A 22,105-nucleotide genomic window follows, 5' to 3' on the forward strand; every position below is an offset into this window, starting at 1 on the left:
CCGCAGGGTTGGCAGGCTTGAGAAGCTGCGAATATGGCGGAGTGAGGCGTGCCTCTGTGAACTGGCCTCTGGGCCTGGGGCAGGCCAGTCCGGCCAGCCCCCGGGAGGCCGAGTGCATTTATTGGACCGTGCGAGGTGAGCCAAGAAGGCCAGTGACTAGGGGGACGAGCAGGTGGCGAGGAGGTGGCGTGGCCTAGCCGTATGCCGGGGACGGAAGCTCCCAGGAACCTGCGAGCTGCGAGTAGCCGGCCTCAGCCTCGGCCGGGCGGGTTCCAACCTCAGGGGCCCTAGGGCGGCCCGTACCCGCCTTTTGGGTGTGTCGCACGGCCCACACTCTCCTCAGCCCGCCTGGGTCCTTCCCAGTGCCGTGCCTTTAGCCGCCTTTGTGTTTTCTGCTTGCACCCACGCGGGGCTGTACCTGGCAGTCGCTGCATCCACCATCGATTTATTTTTCGAAGAATATCTTTGTTTTATTAATTTACTTACACTCCTCGCCTCAAGACTTCGTGCCCCCTCTTTTGCCCCTGGCTGCGGTATCATTTGAGGCCTGTTGTGGCGCTGAGTACTTTTTGTCCCTAGCTCGTTGACCTTGAGACTTGTAAGAGGTTCCCCTTGGGAATTGCATTCGCGTGTGTGTATCTCGGACATCCTCGTGCAACTTTTAGTAAATCCATTCGCTCCCACTCCCACCTCCCAAACTTTTACTATCTGAGTAAGCAGTTTTGGCACTGATGTCCTGATAGCGTTCTAATGGCGCAGTAATTTCCGCTGACGCCAGGCTCTGGACCGTTTTTGGTTTCTGTGTACACTATTGTTCTTATAGAGACAGAATGAAAATCGTTTGGGGAAATGTTATTAGAACGTACTTTGTGTAAAGTGTGGAGTAGCACAGTGTCAACACTGTGAGGCATTTGGTGTTTGGTTTTCCTTTGACTTCACGGGGTGTCTCTTTTTGTAATTTGGATTGTTGTAACCCCTCATCTGGTCTCTCAGTTAAATTCTAGGAAAGTTCCTGTTTAAAACTGGGCACATTTGTTCAGTTCCGTTCCGATGGACACATCATTAGACAAATTAATGTTTTGGGTATGCTCCTTGTTGGCCCTGGATTTACTGGAGTTGAAAATAACAAATAAAGGAGGACTTCTATATGAGATCTTTTTTGTCGTTTTTGTCAGTTTATTTTTTGTGGGTTTTTTTTTTTTTGGTCTCATCCAGAAGAAAAAAAAGATCGGCCAGAGGAAAGGAACTGAACCCCTGCCTTACCGAGGGGAGTGGTCACCTACACTAAAGCAAAGGTCTAAATAGAGGTCCATAAACTACTGGAAATTTTATGCACAATTACAAATTTTTGTGGGAAGAAGAAGGTCCATAGCTTCAGATTCTCAAAAAGGACAGTGTTCCAGAAAAACGAGAATCAGTGCTCCAAGACTTGTCATCTTTTTAAAAATAATGCCAGTGCAGGTAGAGAGTAACTGCTTTCTTATTGTTCCTTTTGAATAGTTTATGATATTAGTTGTTTTTTTTAAGAATAGCTTGTTTAATTTTGTATACTAAAATTAGTAGCAACAGTGAGGGCTATATGCTTAACGTTCTTTTTATTTTCAGATTCCTTATCACAGGAAGAACATTTTCCTTGACATTTGGGTGCTTTTACATTCATCTCAAAAACAAAATTCTGAACTCAGGACTTGGCAAGTAAGTAATTGTAGGCTAATCATTCCAAATACTGTTTAAGCAGCTTGAAAACAGGTACATAGAAGTGGAACGATAAGCCCTGAGCTTCAGCAGAATATGAACATGAAAAATGACTGTAAGTTGTTGAAATTTAAGTTCAATCTTTTATTTTTCAACAGCAGAAATGTATTAAGTAAAAAGGAATAGTCTTGATTATTAGTCCAAACTACCAGCAGTTTTTACTGTCTAAAGAAAAAAGACTCGTATTTAATTAGATTGAAGGAAATCAAATGATAAAAAATAGGCCTGGCGTGGTGGCTCACACCTGTAATCCCAGCATTTGGGGAGGCCGAGGTGGGCAGATCACCTGAGGTCAGGAGTTTGAGACCAGCCTGGCCAACATGGGGAAACCTCATCTCTACTAAAAATACAAAAATTAAGCAGGTCTGGTGGCCCATGCCTAAACCCTAGCTACTTGGGAGGCTGAGGCAGGAAAATTGCTTGAATCCCGGAGGCAGAGGTTGCAGTGAGCCAAGATCGTGACACTGCACTGCAGCCTGGGCAACAGAGAGAGACTCCTTCTTGAACAAAAATATCAATTAAAAAAAATAAATGTAGGCGGGGCGCGGTGGCTCACGCCTGTAATCTCAGCACTTTGGGAGGCTAAGTGGGCCGATCACTTGAGGTCAGGAGTTCAAGACCAGCCTGGCCAACATGGTGAAACCGCGTCTCTACTAAAAAAATACAAAAATTAGCCATGTGTGATAACTCGCACTGTAATCCCAGTTACTTGGGAAGCTGAGACAGGAGAATTACTTGAACCCAGGAGGCGGAGATTGCAATCATTCGAGATCATGCCACTGCACTCCAGCCTGGGCGACAGAGTGAGACTCTATCTCAAAAAAAATAAAATATTACGTGGTAGTTTTATTTAAATAAATTTTGTGTATGTTTCAGGTATACAACATGATGTTATGGGATACATACACATAGTAAAAAGGTTTCTACAGTGAAGTAAATTAGCATCCATTATGTCACATAGTTTTTTTCTTTTTGAGATGGAGTCTTGCTCTGTCGCCCAGGCGGGAGTACAGTGGCACAATTTGGCTCACTGCAACCTCTGCCTCCCAGGTTCAAGCGATTCTCCTGCCTCAGCCTCCTGAATAGCTGGGATTACAGGCGTGCCACCATGCCTGACTAATATTTTGTATTTTTAGTAGAGATGGGGTTTCACTGTGTTGGTCAGGCTGGTCTCGAACTCCTGACCTGGTGATCCACCTGCCTCGGCCTCCCAAAGTGCTGGGATTACAGGTGTGAGCCACTGCCCCCAGCCTATTCTTTTGTTTTGTTTTTGTGGCAACAGCTGAAATCTCATTTAGCAGGGATCCTGTTTACAGTACAATTTTGTTACCTATAGTTGTCATATTGTACATTAGATCATTAGACTTGTTCATCCTACATAACTGTTCCTTTTTGTCCTCTGACCTTTATCTCTTCATTTTCTAACTCCTTCATTAATTTTTGTTCTCTATCTCTGTATATATATTTTTTAAAATTGCACATGTAAATGAAATAGTGCAATATTTTTTTCTTTTCTTTTTTTTCCCCTCCCCCTTCCCTGTGCAATATTTTTCTCTCTGTCCTCCTGACTCATCTGCGTTGTAACAAATGGCAAAATCTCTTTTTTTTTTAGACAGTCTTGCTCTGTCACCCAGACTGGAGTGCAGTGGCGCCATCTCGGCTCACTGCAACCTCTGCCTCCTTAGTTCAATTGCACAAGCGATTCTTGTGCCACAGCCTCCCGAGTAGCCAGGATTACAGGTGTGTGTCACCTTGCTTAGCTAATTTTTGTATTTTTTTAGTAGAGACAGGGTTTCACCATGTTGGCCAGGCTGGTCTCCTCACCTCACCCCAAAGTGCTGGGATTACAGGTGTAAGCCACTGCGCCTGCCAAGATCTTTCTTTTTTAGGGCTGAGTAACATATTCCATCATATATACACACTATAGTTTCTACAGTTTATTCATTCATGCATTGATGGACAGTTAGGTTATTTCTATATCTTGGCTATTGTGAATAATGTTCCATTGAACATAGGAGTGCAGACATCTTTATGAGGTGGTGATTTCATATCATTTTGTTGTATGCCCAGAAGAGGGAGTGATCGGTTATGTGGTGGTTCTATTTTTAATTTCTTTAGAAACTTCCATACTGTTTTCCATAGTGACTGTTCTAGTCTACACTCCAAGCCACGAACAGTGAACAATAGTTAATTTTTTTCTACACCTGGGCAAATTTTAGAATATCACCATTATATTTATTTAAATTTTAATTATAGGGAAATATTGATATTTTCATCTTTAATTTCTTTTTTTTTCTTCTTTTTTGGGACAGAGTTTCACTCTGTCACCCAGACTAGAGTGCAGTGCCAGGATCTCGGCTCACTGCAACCTCCACCTCCCGGGTTCAAGCGATTCTCAGCCTCTTGAATATCTGGGATTACAGATGCGCACCACGCCCGGCTAATTTTTGTATTTTTAGTAGAGACGGGGTTTCACCATGTTGATCAAGGCTGGTCTCACTCCTGACCTCATGATCTGCCCACCTTGGCCTCTCAAAGTGCTGGGATTACAGGTGTGAACCACCACACCCCGCCCCCCCTCCCTTTTTTTTTTTTTTTTTTTTTTTTAAGAGAGGGGGTCTTGCTGTGTTGCCCAGGCTGGTCTTGAACTCCTGGGCTCAAGCAGTTCTCCCACCTCGGCCTCCCAAAGTGTTGAGATTATAGGCGTGAGCCACCATGCTTGACCTTTATCTTTAATTTCTGAAACCTTAAGTACACTTTTAATAATTCTTGGTATGTGGCTATTTGGTGCCAAGGGTTGTTGACATCTTACGAATTTACCACAAAAGTAAACTAGGTTCTGGTACTCAAAAAGCAAAAGATGATATGTCCTTTCTTAACTGACAATAACATTATGTCTGCAAAATAGACTTCATACCTACTGTGGTAGTTTTAGTTTCCTAGGCCTGCTGTAACAAAGCACCACAAACTAGGTAGCTTAGAATAACAGAAATTGTTTCATAGTTTTTTTTTTTTTGAGATGGAGTATCACTTGGCTCACTGCAACCTCCGCCTCCTGGGTTCAAGCGATTCTCCTGCCTCAGCCTCCGGAGTAGCTGGGACTACAGGTGCACGCCACCACGCCTGGGGTTTCACCATGTTGGTCAGGCTTGGTCTCAAACTCCTGACCTCATGATCTGCCCACCTCAGCCTCCCAAAGTGCTGTGATTACAGGCATGAGCACCACACCAGCCTCCCCTAACTTTTGTAAGGACACCAGTCATATTGGACTGGGGTCCACCCTGCTCTGTTATGACCTCATCTTGGCTGCTGACATCTGCAATGACCTTATTATGAGATAAGGTCACAGTATGAGGTAGTAGGGGCTAGGAATTTTAACATCTGAGTATTGGGAGGACACAATTCAACCTAGAACACCTACTTAGACTTTGATTGTATTATATGAAAAGCATTCAGTGTACAACTGCTTTGAGGATGAAAATCTTCTATGTAGTCCCAGCTACACTCTGAAAACTGAGGTAGTAGGATTGCTTGAGGCCAGAACGCTGATTATGCCTGTGAATAGCCACTGCACTCCAGCTTGGGCAACATCAGCATCAAAGAGACAGAAAGTAGAATGACAGTTGCCAAGGGGTGCAGGAAGGGAAGGGAAAGGAAATTACTGTGTAATGTATACAAGGCTTCAGTTTGGGAAGAAGAAATGAGTCCTGGAGATGGATTATCATGATGGTTGCACAGCAGTATGAATGTACTTAATACTACTGAATTGTATTCTTGAAAAGGGTTAATATGGTAAATTTATGTGTATTTTATAGCAATAAAAAATTGAAAAATATAAAACCACCTTTGTATGTATATGTATATATGTGTGTGTATGTATATTGTGTCTGTATATATATGTTATATGAAAACTATTCAGTGTACCTTTGCCTCCTGGGCTCAAGCTATCCCCCCCCCGTCAGCCTCCTGGGTAATTACGACTATAGGCACATGCCACCACACCTGCTAATTTTTAGTTTTTTGTAGAGACAGAATTCTCAGTATATTGCCAGGCTAGTCTCAAACTCGTTGGCTCAAGCAGTTCTCCCCACCTCCCCCTCACAAAGTGTTGGGGTTACAGGTGTGAGCCACTATGCCCAGACAGCCACCCTCAGATGGGTTAGTTATATCCTGCAGTTCATGACACAGATACATACAGACTTGTGTTAACAGTATGTAAAATTGAATAGTTATGTCAGATATGAAATTTAGCATTTTGAAGAGAATACAAGGATATGATTTGCTAGGGTTATTGTCTAATATTAAGATACAGATTGTTTACAGATAAGATTGTGAAAGTTTTTTGGGTTTTTCTAAAAAATTAAATAATTTAAAAAAATATAGATTGTTTGGGGGACAAAGTTTATATATGTTCAAGGTGTGTCCCCCACACCCCAAAACCCAGGCTGGAGTGCAGTGGCGCAATCTTGGCTCACTGCAACCTCTGCCTCCTGGGTTCAAGCACTTCTCCTGTCTCAGCCTCCCCAGTAGCTGGGATTACAGGCATGTGCTACCACGCCCAGCTAATTTTTGTATTTATAGTAGAGATGGGGTTTCACTTTGTTGGCCAAGCTGGTCTCGAACTCCTTACTTCAGGTGATCCACCAGCCCTGGCCTCCCAAAGTGCTGGGATTACAGGTTCCACTGTGCCCGGACAAGGTGTGCATTCTTTTACTTGTGTTTTTTGGGTTTTTTTGGAGACACAATCTCACTCTGTTGCCCATCTGGAGGGCTATGGCGCTATCACGGCTCATGGCAACCTCTACCTCTTAGGTTTCAAGTGAGCCTCTGTAATGAAGTAACCCTGCTGCTCATAGGATTCTAAAGGTATGCCTGTGGATCTTTACTTTCCTCTTCTATGCTGCTTTTGCAACAAGTACAAATTCTTCCTCCTGATTTGATTCTGGATTAATATATATTTGACTTTCCCAGGCTTTGAATAAGAACCCTATCTTCAACCGGCTGGGTCTGGTGGCTCAATGCCTGTAATCCCAGCACTTTGGGAGGCTGAGGCAGGCGGATCACCTGAGGTCAGGAGTTTGAGACTAGCCTGACCAACATGGAGAAACCCCATCTCTACTGAAGGTACAAAATTAGCCAGGTGTGGTGGTGCAGGCCTGTAATCCCAGCTACTGTGGAGACTGAGGCAGGAGAATCACTTGAACCCGAGAGGTAGATGTTGTGGTAAGCTGTGATTGTGCCATCCTGGGCAACGAGCAAAACTCCATCTCAAAAAAAAAAAAAAAAAGAACCCTATCTTCAACCAGAAGAGGTTATTTAGGTTCAATTTAGAGTTTAATGTATATGACAGACTAAAAATAGTGGGCTAGAAAGACTAGTTAACAAATTGCTATTGGCCATTTTTGTAAACTAAAATCATTTAAGCCTTTGTCCTGCATCTGTGATGTATTTATTATTGTAGAGCATATATAACAAAACTCTTTTAACCATTTTACAGTATAAAATGTATTGGCATTAAGTATATTCTACATTGTTGTATTATAACTATTACCATTATCTCTAGAATTTTTTCATCATCTTAAATAAACTCAGTACTTATTAATCTCCCTCCCACAGCCCCTGGTAACCTCTCTACTATCTCTATGAATTTGACTATTGTCAGTATCTCATATAAGTGGAATTACTCAATATTTGCCCTTTTGTGTCTAACTTCTTTTTGAAAATTTAACAGTTTTACAATGAACTTGATTTTGTGTTTTTTTGTGTGTGTGTTTTTGTTTTTTTTGAGGCGGAGTCTCACTCTTGTCACCCAGGTTGGAGTGCAGTGGTGCTATCTCGGCTCACTGAAACCTCTGCCTCCTAGGTTCAAGTGATTCTGCTTCAGCCTCCTGAGTAGCTGGGATTACAGGCACCCGCCACCACACCTGGCTAATTTTTTTTTGCATTTTTAACAAAGACAGGGTTTAACCATATTGGCCAGGCTGGTCTCCTCAGGTGATCTGTCTGCCTCAGCCTTCCAAACTGCTGGAATTACAGGCATGAGCCACTGCACCCGGCCTTGATTTAGTTTTTACATGTTTGCAGTTGGTGATAATGGAATAGTATATATTTTACTTACAGTTATATTTTATAAAATATCATCTGTTGTTGGTAGTTGAAGGTGATTCAGAGTAAGATACATATGGTTTTGAGTATTATGTATTTAAACATCAAATTTGGAGTACAGTGCTACTTTATTTTTGTTTCTTTTTTCTTTTGATAAGAGCTGCAAGCAAAGATATAGTACTACCTTGTTTTTTATTTTCAGAGACAGTCTAACTCTGCTGCCCCAGGCTTAGTGCAGTGGTGCAGTCATAGCTTAAGCTATCCTTCAACATCAGCCTTCAAGTAGCAAGGACCACAAGAGGGCGCCACCACACCCAGCTAATTTTTTATTTTTTGTAGAGTGGGATCTTGCTGTGTTGCCCAGGCTGGTCTCCAACTCCTAGGCTCAAGGGATCCTCCTGCTTCAGCCTCCCAAAGTGCTGGGATTACAGGTGTGAGCCACCGCACCTGGCTTAGTGCTACTTTTAAACACAAATGTGGCCAGGCACAGTGGCTTATGCCTGTAATCCCAGTACTTTGGGAGGCTAAGGTGGGTGAATCACTTGAGCTCAGGAGTTTCAAAGCAGCCTGGCCAACATGGTGAAATCCTCTTTCTACTAGAAATACAAAAATTAGTTGGGTGTGGTGGTGCACACCTGTAATCCTAGCTACTCAGGAGGCTAAGGCAGGAGAATCGCTTGTACCCAGGGGGCGGATTGTAGTGAGTTGAGATAACTCCACTGTACTCCAGCCTGGGTGACACAACAAGACTCTGTCTCAAAAAAAAAAAATGTTTTATATGTAAATAAGCTTTTTTTCTATCATGCTTGTATAAATCCAGCTTTTTTTTTGGTATCTACTTGTATTTTTTTTTCTGGCTGTTACTGCCTTTCTGATGACAGTACTGAATTTGGTGTTATGGTTGGTCACTTTCTTTTAGATAATACATAATCCAAAATATTCTTTTCTTTCTTTCTTTCTTTTTTTTTTTTTGAGCCGGATTCTTGCTCTGTTGCCCAGGCTGGAGTACAGTGATGGAATCTTGGCTAACTGCAACCTCCACCTCCTGGGTTCAGGCGATTCTCCTGCCTTGGCCTCCTGAGTAGCTGGAACCATAGGTGCCTGCCACATGCCTGGCTAATTTTTGTATTTTTAGTAGAAATGGGGTTTCACCATGTTGGCCACTTTTTCTCTTTTTTTGAACTGGAGTCCCTCTTTGTCCAGGCTGGAGTGCAGTGGTGCCATCTCAGCTCACTGCATCCTCTGCCTACCAGGTTCAAGTAGTTCTCCTGCCTCAGCCTCCCAAGTAGCTGGGATTACAGTCACACACAAGCCCACCTGGTTAATTTTTGTGTTTTTGTTTTGTTTTGAGATGGAGTCTTGCTCTGTAGCACAGGCTGGAGTGCAGTGGCTCAATCTTGGCTCACTGCAGCCTCCGCCTCCCAAGTTAAAGTGATACTTGTGCCTCAGCCTCCCGAGGAGCCGGGACTACAGGTGTGTACCACCACTCCCAGCTAATGTTTGTATTTTTAGTAGTGACAGGGTTTTACCATGTTGACCAGGCTGGTCTTGATCTCCTGACCTTGTGATCTGTCCACCTCAGCCTTCCAAGGTGCTGGGATTACAGGCCTGAGCCACAGTGCCCAGCCTTCTCTTTTATGTTTTAGATATTGTTTTTAATCAGCTCATGCAGAAGTACCTGTACTAATCTTCCTGTTTTTATTTTGTATTTCTAGGTGTCTCTACGTCATCTCCTAGAGTGTATAGTTCTACTTCTTTTACCCAGTTACTTTTCCTATTCTTTTTTTTTTTTTTTTTTTGTTCTGCCTCTCGGACTGAACACAGAGGAGCTCCTAGGATTCCAGTTATCCTGCCAACTTCTCCACGAAGAAAGAAGCAACTTGCATAGGTCTTCTGCTGTTTGCTTAATTATAAAGACATCATTTTGCAAGCTGAAGGCTGAGTTTCATTTGAAACAGGTGCTTGGGTGGTGGTATTTGTGAATACTTTTCGTTACGAACAAGAAGACTAAATAAATAGCAAGTATGACTTCAGGGTTTAAAAACAAAAATGTCTTCCAGTTTCAGCCACTATCCTGATAAGCACAGTTGAGACTGCAGCAGTAAATTCCAAATATGCATTTCTAATTTGACATGAAAGATAGTAAAAAAGTACATATATTTATATATTTAAATCCTGGCTCATCCTGTGACATAGATTTACTAAATAAGAACAAAGGCACAATTTTATACAAAAACCTGGGCCAGGCACGGTGGCTCATGCCTGTAATCCCAATACTTTGGGCGGATCACCTGAGGTTGGGAGTTTGAGACCAGCCTGACCAACGTGGAGAAACCTCATCTTTACTAAAAATACAAAATTAGCCAGGCATGGTGGCGCATGCCTGTAATCCCAGCTACTCCAGAGGTTGAGGCAGGAGAATTGCTTGAACCTGGGGGGTTGCAGTGAGCCGAGATTGTGCCACTGCAGTCCAGCCTGGGCAACAGAGTGAGACGATCTCAAAAAAATGAAGAAAAAAACTTTGGACATAGAGGAGTTGGGGGTGGGATGGGAGGATGAGAGAATTTTTCATATAACTCCTTTTCCCTAAGAAAAGCAAAAATGCTTCATGCAGTGCCATTTGGCTTTATAGTGTTTCATATTATATATTCACTGTTTTCCTGGAACCCAAGGTGGATACTTAGATGTTTGATTGCTTTTTTTTTTTCTTTTTTTGGGGGGGGCGGCAGAGTCTCACTCTTTTGGCCAGCCTGGAGTCAGTCTTCGCCGCCCGGGTTCAAGCAATTCTCCTGCCTCAGCCTCCCAAGTAGCTGGGATTACAGGTGCCCACCACCACGTCTGGCCTGATTTCTTACTCAAGATACTAGGTGTAGTGTTAGGCTCAAAAGGCTGGGACTCAGGTACTTTTCCTGGTTGGGACTGAACTTTCTCATCAGAGAATGAATGGGCCTCAGAAGCAATGTTCCCAAACTTGTAATTGGATCATTGTAGATTCAGGATGTGGAAAAGAAACCTTGAACACGAAAAATAGTTACAATAAGAAATGGATTTTCTTTTTTTACCATAATAGTTATTCGTTATAAAAAACAGATTCTCATAGAAAACTGTCCTTGCTTCCAAATCAGGACCATTGTATGTACTGTTATGTCTTTACATAAGAGTGAAACCTTTATTTATGCTTCTTTGTGAGTAGAGAATAAATTTTAAAACTAATTAGTTGAAATTAAGGACAGATAGTATTGGAACATCTGTGTGTTTTCCAGAATGTTTACTCAGGGCCATGAATGCTGTGATGCTGGGACTTAGGGCAGAGTCACCAAAATTTGAGAGTGATAGAAATGGCCCAAAATGGGAAATTACTGAGATTGGTCAATCAACCCATTTGAAATGGGTAAAAAATACTTTTAGTGAAATAATTACATATTATATGTAAAATATAATTTTTTTGAGGGCAGCTACGAGTGATAAAGCATAGTAGAAATAACTTTAGTTAAAAGTAACCCAAATTTTTCTCTTAAGTAATCTTCCTACTTCCTGATGTTCTTAATATTTTGGAATTGTTCAAGACAGTGGAGCCTACATGTTTGGGTTCTACTGATATGTTTAAAATGTCATATCATAGAGAATTTGTACCTTCCAGTTGTCTGTTACTTGTCTTCTCTGTGTACTTTGGCATCTTTTTGGGTAGGATCATTTGGCAGGGGGTAGAGTACCTGTACTTTTGGCACCATTGAAAGCAGCTCTGGCCCACTTGTTTGAATAGATATCAGACTCAGCGTCTCCATATGCTTTATATTTTTTCATTTCACAGTTGAGAGAACCAGAGTTTAATGCTTTTTGAAACTGTTTCTGTATCTACCATGGTTCAGACCAGGTGCATTTAACAAAATGGATATATTCCAGCTGTAGTTGCCCAGTGTTTACTTAATACATCTACATTTTTTTCTTGTCTATTTTTGTCCCCTTGATAGGAAAAGCTATAATTTAGGCGGGACTGTGCGTTGATTTGTAGCCATGCTTCCTTCCTTTCCTTTGCTTATTCATGTTAGCTGGCAATTTTTCTTTTGAAAAATGGGACATGTGCAATAGAAATATATATATATATATATATATGTATATTTTAATACTTGTGGACAAATGTTACAAGTTGTTTAAGAACAACAAAATCACCAATGTCTTCCATTTTGAGATGTGTATAGTTTTGTAAGCATTAGTGCTTGGTAGCATATTGTAGTGCCATGTTAGGGGTTAGTGCATGAGCCTAGTAATTTTAAACTTCAGGGTGAATTATTAATAATAACAAATACTGTAAAAAGAGTGGAAAATCTAAACCTTTTCTTTTTTTCATAATGTCTAAATCTGTTATATTTTCCCTGGGGAAAAGAGATTAAGGCCCAAAAGATTCATTTATGAATAGAAATGTGGGGTCAATGTGAGGGCTGTCTCTGCCATTCCATCCACCTCGCCCTTCACACCTAAACTTGAGCCTGCTGCTCACCAACCTAGCATTGCTCTCGCCATGGCTCTCAGCGATGCTGACGTGCAAAAGCAGATTAAGCATATGATGGCTTTCATCGAACAAGAAGCCAATGAGAAAGCAGAAGAAATAGATGCAAAGGCAGAGGAAGAGTTCAACATAGAGAAAGGTCGACTTGTGCATACCCAAAGACTAAAGATTATGGAGTATTATGAGAAGAAAGAAACAGATTGAGCAGCAGAAGAAAATTCAGATGTCCAATTTGATGAATCAAGCAAGGCTTAAAGTCCTCAGAGCAAGAGATGACCTTATCACAGACCTACTAAATGAAGCGAAACAGAGGCTCAGCAAGATGGTAAAAGATACAACCAGGTACCAAGTGCTGCTGGATGGACTGGTTCTCCAGGGTTTGTACCAGTTGCTGGAGCCCTGAATGATTGTTAGATGCAGGAAACAAGATTTCCCTCTGGTAAAGGCTGCGGTGCAAAAGCCAATCCCAATGTACAAAATTGCCACCAAAAACGATGTTGATGTCTAAATTGACCAGGAGTCCTACCTGCCTGAGGACATAGCTGGTGGAGTTGAGATCTATAATGGGGATCGTAAAATAAAGGTTTCCAACACCCTGGAAAGCCGGCTGGACCTCATAGCCCAGCAGATGATGCCAGAAGTCCGAGGAGCCTTGTTTGGTGCGAATGCCAACAGGAAGTTTTTGGACTAAGCCTCCGGGAGGTAGAGCTCATTCTTGGCTCTCCTGCTGTGACGTGAAATCTTCTGATATTTGAAGAAACACGATGTCTCTGTAGCTTCCTCTTTACTGCCCCAGTGTTGCTCTGTATTTATCATCAGTGATGCCCCTCTGTCTGTCACTAATGCCTTGCCTAATTGTTCACAGCGGTGGAAAGCTTCATGTAATATGATCAAGACCCACCTCCAGTTCATCTGAAAGTAACACAGCGTCCGGTTGGTTCAGCACACTAGGGGAGGGGCAGGTGGTGGTTGCATGGGCTTCCTGGGTCTCCATTCTCCATCTGGCGTAGAGGTGATGTGTTTGGTGTTCTCGGCCCTGCATTCCCCACTCTTGAGGCCTAAGGCGCATGTGGCACACTACTTCTTCCAGTAGTCGCTTCACTGTTCCCTGTTTAGGCCTAGAACTTTTCCCTCTTCTGTAAATGTGATTCAGAATCTAAGCCATGGATATGCTTTATTTATTAAAAGAGTTATGTGGAACTATAAAAAAAAAAAAAAAAAAATGTGGGGTCAAAATCTGAGATACTATGTTTGAGGACATTTCAGCTTTCCATAAGGAATCTGGAAACCAGCTGCCTTTGTGTCTTATGAAACCTCAAGTCAAAATGAGACCCCATTTCTTTATTCTGCTTTGATCTTTTTTTTTTTTTTGAGACAGTGTCTCACTCTCTGGCCCAGGCTGGAGTGCAGTGGTACAATCTTGGCTCACTGCAACCTCCACCTCTTTAGTGGCTGGAACTAGGCACGTGCCACCATACCCGGCTAATTTTTGTATTTTTAGTAGAGACGGGTTTTGTCATGTTGGCCAGGCCCGTCTCAAACTCCTGACCTCAAGTGATTCAGCCTGCCTTGTCCTCCCAAAGTGCTGGGATTACAGGCGTGAGCCACCACACCTGGCCTGCTCTTAAACTGTCTTCACATGGCATGTCTTTTAGGTTCATTATTTTCCTACTCCTTGTATGTCAAGAAATTATATTTTGCATGTCTTATGGAGATGCTATGTTAATTGCTTTAGTGAGTGCTTTTCTAATCTGCAGACCATTTACATTTCCTATTTGTAGCATGCTGTGTGTAAACACTCAGTAATTTGGAGTATTCAGTTATTTGTTATGGGCTCTTCCTATTTCCAAATCTGCTGAAATGTCTATTGATGGGATTTCAGACTTTTTCCTGAGAACTGGAAATGTAGCTGGGTGATGCTTACCTAGGTTGCTATGTAACAGATAGACTCTTTTCCTTGGTTATAGTAAGCCTCAGACAGCTTTCACTTTTATCTACTTTACTTGTGGAAATCAAACTGTTGGTTTATTCTGAAAGCTATCTTCTGAAAGGTAAGAATAAGGTAGCTTTCTGAAAGAATAAGATAGCTTTCTGTAGGGAAGTAATTTCTACCTGTAAAAGCTGCCTTGAGAACTCAGAAGTGGCAGTTTTCTGAGGCTTTTAAATTTCAGTATTAGGGAGCATTCATCATTTGCTGACAGATTCTACATAACTTGTATGATAACAAATGCAAAACTATAATAATGTGGTATATCTTGTACATACAAAGGTTAGAACAAGTAGATTCTGGCAGCAGATCTCCAGAGACCCAAGTTTAGATTCTCATAGTGTATGCGAAGTAGTTATATTCTTGGCTTAAATAGTTTAGTGCCTGGGACAATCTATTACTGAAAAGCAATTATTAAAAAAAAAAAAACTGAAAAGGTAATGAATGCAGAATAGCACAGTATATAGGAAAGGATATTTCCTGTTGCAAAAAAAAAAAAAGCCATAAAATGAATAGTAATTTTCAAGAGATAGAATTGTAGTAGCAATAACAATTTTTGCATTTATAATAATTTGCATTAGCAAGGTTGTACAATAGAATATGTGATACTACTTGAGTTTGTGGGGCTCTGCAATCAACAGTTGCACAAAAGGAAAAAATGTTCTGGATAAAGAGCATATAAAAGGTACTCTTAGAACAGTATGAATGTATATGAATTTATCTTTGTGTGAGAAATGTCAGCTTTTGTTTAAGTTAAAGGTTAAATACCCTATTTGTTTCCTAATTCAGAGGGTTAGAGCCGTTGAAATTAAAGCTTTATAGTGCTTAACCTGAAAACAAATGTACTACAGTCCCACTGAAGCCGCTGTGTGGGTTTTTGCTTAAGATGTTTTAGCAACAGGCATTTATTCTGTAGAGTGGTATACTTTCTGCTTTGTCTCATCTTTCTCCATTGGTTTCCTGGGTACATTTTTTAAAGGGAGAGAAGTTTGTGAGTTTAATGTTTAAAATAAAACTCCCATGAACATGGATAAGCTGGATTTCTCTCATGATTAGGGAATAAGGATTTAAAGATGAAAGGCAGAAGGATTGAAGGGAATAGCCATTGAATATGTTTGGGTGAGTGGGGTGTAAAACCTTGTCTAATGTAGATATGGCCTATGGCCTGTGACTGCTTATTTATCAAGGAGAACCCAGTAAACTAGTTTCTTGCTTGATCTGAGGAACCACACAGCTCGCATCAGGATATAATAGTGGAATTAGGGTGACTTCACTCCCTTTCACCTGATGCCTAATCCTGGCCTTTTAGCACTTTGACTATCCCTGAAAAGACTGGGTCTACATTTCCTTGTTTTCCCAGGGGAAAAACTGAAAGATAAGTGATGTAGATCTAGGAATAGTGCCTCTTTTTAATTCTTACATGACAACTAACGCATAGGGAAAAGGCTATGTTAAGTTGATTGTAGATCCACTTTAAATGTCCTGTGCTGTCAGTTGGTCTTAGAGACATTGGAATAACCAAGCAATATTCAGATATCAGCCATCTGGGGACGGTGTTACCTATTACAGTGATGTCAACAGTTCAGTTACTTGGAACAATTAAAGATTACCCTTAACAGCCATGTTAATAATTCTAATGCTAAAATATACTACAAGCTTTCAGTCTTAAAAGTTTGCTGTTACTTTAAAAAGTTGTGGTCTCATGTTTACTCTTCGTGTATCTGTGATATGCAAAAGTAAGAAGAGATTCTTGGCCTCCAGGAGTTTACATTCTCATGGTGCTGTTGGTGCAAGCAAATTGCTTCTAGTTTATTAATAAACATTAATTGGCTATTAATTATATTCTATTTGGAAGAATCCCTTGGTGAACAGTTTTAAAAAGCAGAGAGCTGTGTTAAATTTCAGGGTATTGATGCTTGAGTTTACACTGTACTGACCTTGCTCCTTATCATCTTTTCCCCAGGGAGCTATGCAGGTAATGCTCGTTAGTGTGAATTAGAAAAGAAACCACCTGTGTTCTCCTGTTACAGTTGTAATGGCCAAGAAAATTTATAGCTCTTTAAGACTGTTTTTATATAATTCTCACTCAGAAGGGCCAGGATTTGCATATAAGCCTTTTAAAACTGATTAGTGGTCCTAATTTTAACATTTTTGTGTATGACTGACTCCTCTGTCTCTGTTCTGAAGCACCATTGTGATAAAAGTGGAGCATCTACCTGCATTTCTAAGCAATTATTAACCCAACTTTTGAGTTGAAACTTGAATGGATCCTTGTTATTTCCCATAATTCCTCTGAATCAAGGAGTTTATTTTGCATGCTTATTAAACTAAAATGGAGCCTGATTGAAAGTGCAAGCAATAGTGGCAGGCCCATAACTCTAATTTTAGAGTACAAACATTCTAATGCATGACTGAAAATATCCAGTGTTGTGGTTACTAGTAGTTTTATATATGCATTTATTAACAATGAAGCAATAGAGACTAAAACCAATAGCTTGAATTTATTCAGATTGTTTTCATTTTTTTTTATAAAGGATTTTTCTTCCATTGAAAATGGGAAGATAAACAGGGGCAACCACAAGACATTCAGACTGTCAGGACTAGGGCATAACAGTGCCCACCCTCTAACCTCTTGCCTGGTTACATTAGTCCCCAAGCATGTTTGAAAACAAAAGACACAAACCAAGCATGTTGAATAAATTAGCTTCTATGGCTATAATAAATAATCAGAAAGGTGCAGAGTTTCACAAAGAGTAGGAAAGTAGGGAATGCTAGTATGGAGTATATAAAATAACTAGATGTGGATATGGAGTTTGTTTATGATATGGTTTATTTACACATCTGGGATTTGAGTTGAATATAATCTGTGTGCAAGAAACAAAGTACCCCTGCAACCCTGCAACAAGGGAGACTTCCCTTTATCTGTGGTTTAGTTTCTGTTATTGTATTGCATAAAGAATAGTTTAAACAAATTTTATAGCCAAAGTTCTACCCTTGATGGGTTTGGTCAGACTACAATTCCTTGATTAAAGCTTTTGATGCCAGGTTAAACAGGAGAAACCATTTCCACTTTAAAAAAAGAAGAAAATCCTTGCCATTTATTTGATGAATAAACACATTTATTGCAGTAGCTTAAAATTTTTCTTTTCCTTTTTTTTTCAAAACAGTCTCACTCTGTTGCCCAGGCTGGAGTGCAGCGATGTGATCTCAGCTCACTGCAACCTCCACCTCCCTTAGTAGCTGGGTTTACAGACTTGCACCACTACCCCCAGCTAATTTTGTGTTTTTAGTAGAGACGGGGTTTCACCATGTTAGCCAGGCTGGTCTCAAACTCCTGGCCTTATGTGATCCTCCCCCTTAGCCTCGCAAAGTGCTGGGATTACAGGTATGAGCCATTGCACCTGGCCTGTAGTAGCTTAAAATTTTCCTTGAGAAAATTCCTGACTTTGAAAATAACCCTTATATAAATACAAATGATATGACAAATAACATACAAATAGCATTCATGATGTCTGAAAGAAGCCTCAATAGAATTCAAGATTAGACTAAATGATTTTCACTAGGCACATTCAAGGTTTTACATTCTCTGATTGAAGGAAAAAAAATTTTTTTTAAAAAAACCATTTTTATTTCACATTCTTTCCTGTATGATTTTGCTAAAAATACCTTTGGGAATGAATAAAGTGGAATGATAACTTTTCAGTGCTTCAGAATTGAATAAGACTTCTTATCATTGTGATGTTTGGTTTCCATTCAAATATATGAAGTGAGATGTCGGCCAGGCGTGGTGGCTTACGCCTATAATCCCAGCACTTTGGGAGGCCAAGACGGGTGGGTCACGAGGTCAAGAGATGGAGACCATCCTGGTCAACATGGTGAAACCCCATCTCTACTAAAAATACAAAAATTAGCTGGGCATGGTGGCGAACACCTGTAGTCCCAGCTACTTGGGAGGCTGAGGCAGGAGAATTGCTTGAACCCAGGAGACGGAGGTTGCGGTAAGCCGAGATCGCGCCACTGCACTCCAGCCTGGGTAACGAGCGAAACTCCGTCTTAAAAAAAAAAAAAAAAAAAATGAAGTGAGATGTCATATCCTGAATATAGTTTCTCCTCCCCAATTACTGATAGCATGTCTGTCAGCCAGTAAAGATTAAGAACAGAGTTTCTCTAACTTCCTCTGGTTATTCCACTAAAGCACATTAAAATACTTAATTTTGGAAAACCAAACATCACAGATTTCTTGTGAACTCCTAAATCTTTAAAGTCAGAAAAGGTATCTTTGTTACTGACAGTTTTCAGGTTTTTTTCTCCATTGGTGATGATATGTCATTACATCATTGAGAAAATATTTTTCTCCTAGGGGTAAGAAAGGTATTCTGGCAATACATTATCATCAATCCTTAAACAGTAACAGTTTTGGCATTTTTCTTAAAACCACTAATCTCTTATAACCAGTAAGATTATCCTAGACTGTCCTTCACGTTATACTTTACTTACTGCCTTGTAAGAATATGAGTTGCTCACTGTGTTTACGTGCTGTCCTGCATATTCTCTACTGCACCATTGGTGTATAATGTTAAAAATAATTTCATTTAATATTATTCGAAGTATTACAAAAGGCAGCTTGATTTCAATCTATGCATCCTTGCGGTTTTTGAAGAAGAAATGTAATTCTTTGATGTAAAAAGGAACTGTTAAAAGAGCTGGAAACTCTGCACCTGTGTATATATATATTTTTAGCAATAAAGCAGCATGGGCTGAGAATGCACTGAAATCTCATTGTGTGTCGTTACTTGAAATGGGTAATTTTAAATAATGCAGTATATGATGATGATGGGAGAAGGAGCCTTCCCAAAGGACCTGTGCTGAATGAAGTACTCTCCAGATGGCAAAGGACAAAGGACCAGGTTACTTGAGACCTAGTGTGGCAGTTTCTGGTGTACGTTATACAATGGAACAGGCAGCCATTCAAACTTGAGTATGTAATGTTGTCCTTATAGCCATATGGAGTTTTGGAATACTTTTTTCAACATATATGTAATTGTCTTTATTTTGCATCTCTGTGTGTATCCACATACATGGAGTTTAATAATAATATTAATTGAGCACTGACTGCCAAGCACTGCTCTAATGACATTAGATGTATTAATTAACTCATTTAATTTTCACTACACCTCTAATTACTCTAGTTTTTATCCCTATTTTACATAGAAATTAAAACAGATGATTAATTGTTGCAGTTCATGGCTAGTAAGTACCCAAGTGACATTTTCAATCCAGTTTGGTTCCAGAGCCTGCTCACTTACCAGCATATGCTATATTGTGCCTCTCAAAAAACAGAAAGGTAAGAAGTGTCCTTTCACTTTGTATTTTGTCACACATCTCTGTCTTTTTTTCTGGACTGAGCATGTAATTTGAAAAAACTGAATCTGTTTAAAGCTAGCCAGTTTAATATGATATAAGGGTCAAGCATTTAATTTTCTATTGCAAGTCATAACCGGCCAGGCGCGGTGGCTCACGCCTGTAATCCCAGCACTTTGGGAGGCCAAGGCGGGTGGATCACGAGGTCAAGAGATCGAGACCATCATGGCCAACACGGTGAAACCACATCTCTACCAAAAGTACAAAACATTAGCCGGGCGTGGTGGTGTGTGCCTGTTGTCCCAGCTACTCAGGAGGCTGAGGCAGGAGAATTGCTTGAAACCGGAAAACAGAAGTTGCAGTGAGCCAGGATTGTACCACTGCACTCCAGCCTGGCGACAGAGTGAGCCTCTGTCTCAAAAAAAAAAGTCATAGCCAAAACAGCAATCCAGAGTTAACAAATGCCCATTTGTTTATTTATTTATTTAGAGATGGAGTCTCACTGTTGTCGCCCAGGCTGGAGTGCAGTGGCCTGATCTCCGCTCACTGTAACCTCTGCCTCCCAGGTTAAAGTGATTCTCCTGCCTCAACCTCCCAAGTAGCTGGGACTACAGGTATATGCCGCCATGCCTTGCTAATTTTTGTATTTTTATGAGAGATGGTGTTTCACCATCATGGCCAGGCTGGTCTCAAACTCCTGACCACAGGTGATCAGCTTGCCTTGCCCTCCCGAAGTACTGGGATTACAAGTGTGAGCCACCACGCCTGGCCTATTAAATTAATCTTTCGATTAGCTACTCAAAGTGCTACATAAAGCAAAATTAAACAGTACTTTAGTGAATGTTTGATATTTTATCATTCCTTTCATTATTGCTCTGTTAACCTCAGTTTACAATTGAGAGACAAATTGTATATTATTCAGCCAATTTATTAAACATTACCTATAGAATATCATGGTCTCTATTTTATATATGTGTAAAATTTTACTAATAAAAAATGATTTATAGTATTCATAACAACTGCTTCATGCAAGAATACGAGTAGTCAACATTAAGCCCAACTATTTTCAGACCAACCATGCAACTGTAGAGAGGACATGAGACTCTGCATCTTAATTCCTAAATTTACAGTCAAAGACGTTTTTAGAGGTAAGTATTGTGAATTCAGTAAGAATCTAAAATAAGTTCTTAAGGCAAATAGCTATAAAACAGAAGAATCCTTAGTTTATCATCTTCTGAAAACAGCTTCACAAATCATTTGGAAAATCAGCCTAGAAGTAAATGGAAACTGCATTTCCTGCCCCCATTCTTGAAGCCAGTCTTTTTCAAGAAATGACGTAAGCAGCACCTGTTGTTGAAGACATCAATAAAGCCTGAACCTGACACTCAAGCTTTGGTACAGATCAGTTTTCTGGCTTGGACTGGTCAGAAGTCACTTCACTCAGAATCTTCATTAGTGAATTTAAGCGAGTGTGCATTAGCACTATCTTCTCTTTCAGCTAGGAAGAGAAATATATTGATATCAGGGCATCCTTTTAAATTTTTATTTATTTTTTTTAAGAGACAGGGTCTCACTCTGTTGCCCAAGCTGGAGTAAAGTGATGCAATCATAGTTGACTGCAGCCTCAAGCTCCTGGGCTCAAGTGATCCTCCTACTTCAGCCTCCCAAGTAACTAGGACTAGTCAATGTGTTTTAATTTTTTTTTTGGTAGAGACAGGGTCTTGCTTTGTTGCCCAGGCTTGTCTTAAACTCCTGGTCCCCAGTGATCCTCCTGCCTTGGCCTCCCAAAGTGCTGGAATTATAGGCATGAACCACCATACCCTGCCAGATATCTGGGCATTTTAAGCTTAACTTTCAATTTGCTGGTCATCAAAGCCATTTCAAATTTAAGTTAGCTTATATCTAGTAATTGGGAGCTGGCAATGTCTAAATGCATTCGAGGAATAGATTTCTTCTAATTCTGAAAGAACTTTATACAATAACCTAGTGTACAGTAAGATCCTCAGATGTAAAGTTTCATGTGAAAAAAAACCACTGATGAGCAGCACTGCTTCAGTGAAGACGAATACAGTGTGGTCAGAGAACTTCGTGGAAACAATTAGTCTTCCCCTTCTTTTCCAATGGCAAGAATTTAGCTTTTCTTTTTCTTTTTTTAGCTTTTCTTTTAACCCTTTGTTAAGAGTAACAAATGCTTTTCTTACTTTAATACTCTACTAATGGTCTGCAACATTAACCCTGGTTATTAGGTTTAGAATAAATAATTGTTGCAATTAAATAATTTCCAAGAGTTCTTGCACCTTAGAACAGCTAAATTTGGAACAAAATTTAGTGGTGTTACTCAGCAGGGCAGGAGCAGCAGCTTCTGGTCATCTCCATTCACCCCTCCCAGC

General features: G+C 40.5%; 1 protein-coding gene and 1 pseudogene across 1 annotated transcript in view; one reads left to right on the top strand and one right to left on the bottom strand.

Annotated features, from left to right (window-relative positions):
• Positions 1-19,128, top strand: LOC135274241 (V-type proton ATPase subunit E 1-like; annotated as a pseudogene).
• Positions 16,747-22,105, bottom strand: part of OIP5 (Opa interacting protein 5) — a 21,132-nt gene continuing 15,773 nt past the window's right edge. Inside the window, exon 5 of the mRNA XM_012462457.2 lies at positions 16,747-21,213. Within this exon, the coding sequence (XP_012317880.1) occupies positions 21,118-21,213 (96 nt within the window). The 3' untranslated portion in view covers positions 16,747-21,117. The remainder of the gene's footprint in view (positions 21,214-22,105) is intronic.

The sequence above is a fragment of the Aotus nancymaae genome, unplaced genomic scaffold (assembly GCF_030222135.1).
Source record: "Aotus nancymaae isolate 86718 unplaced genomic scaffold, 86718_ANA_hifiasm-v0.15.2.pri h1tg000011l, whole genome shotgun sequence".
NCBI classification, from domain to species: domain Eukaryota; kingdom Metazoa; phylum Chordata; class Mammalia; order Primates; family Aotidae; genus Aotus; species Aotus nancymaae.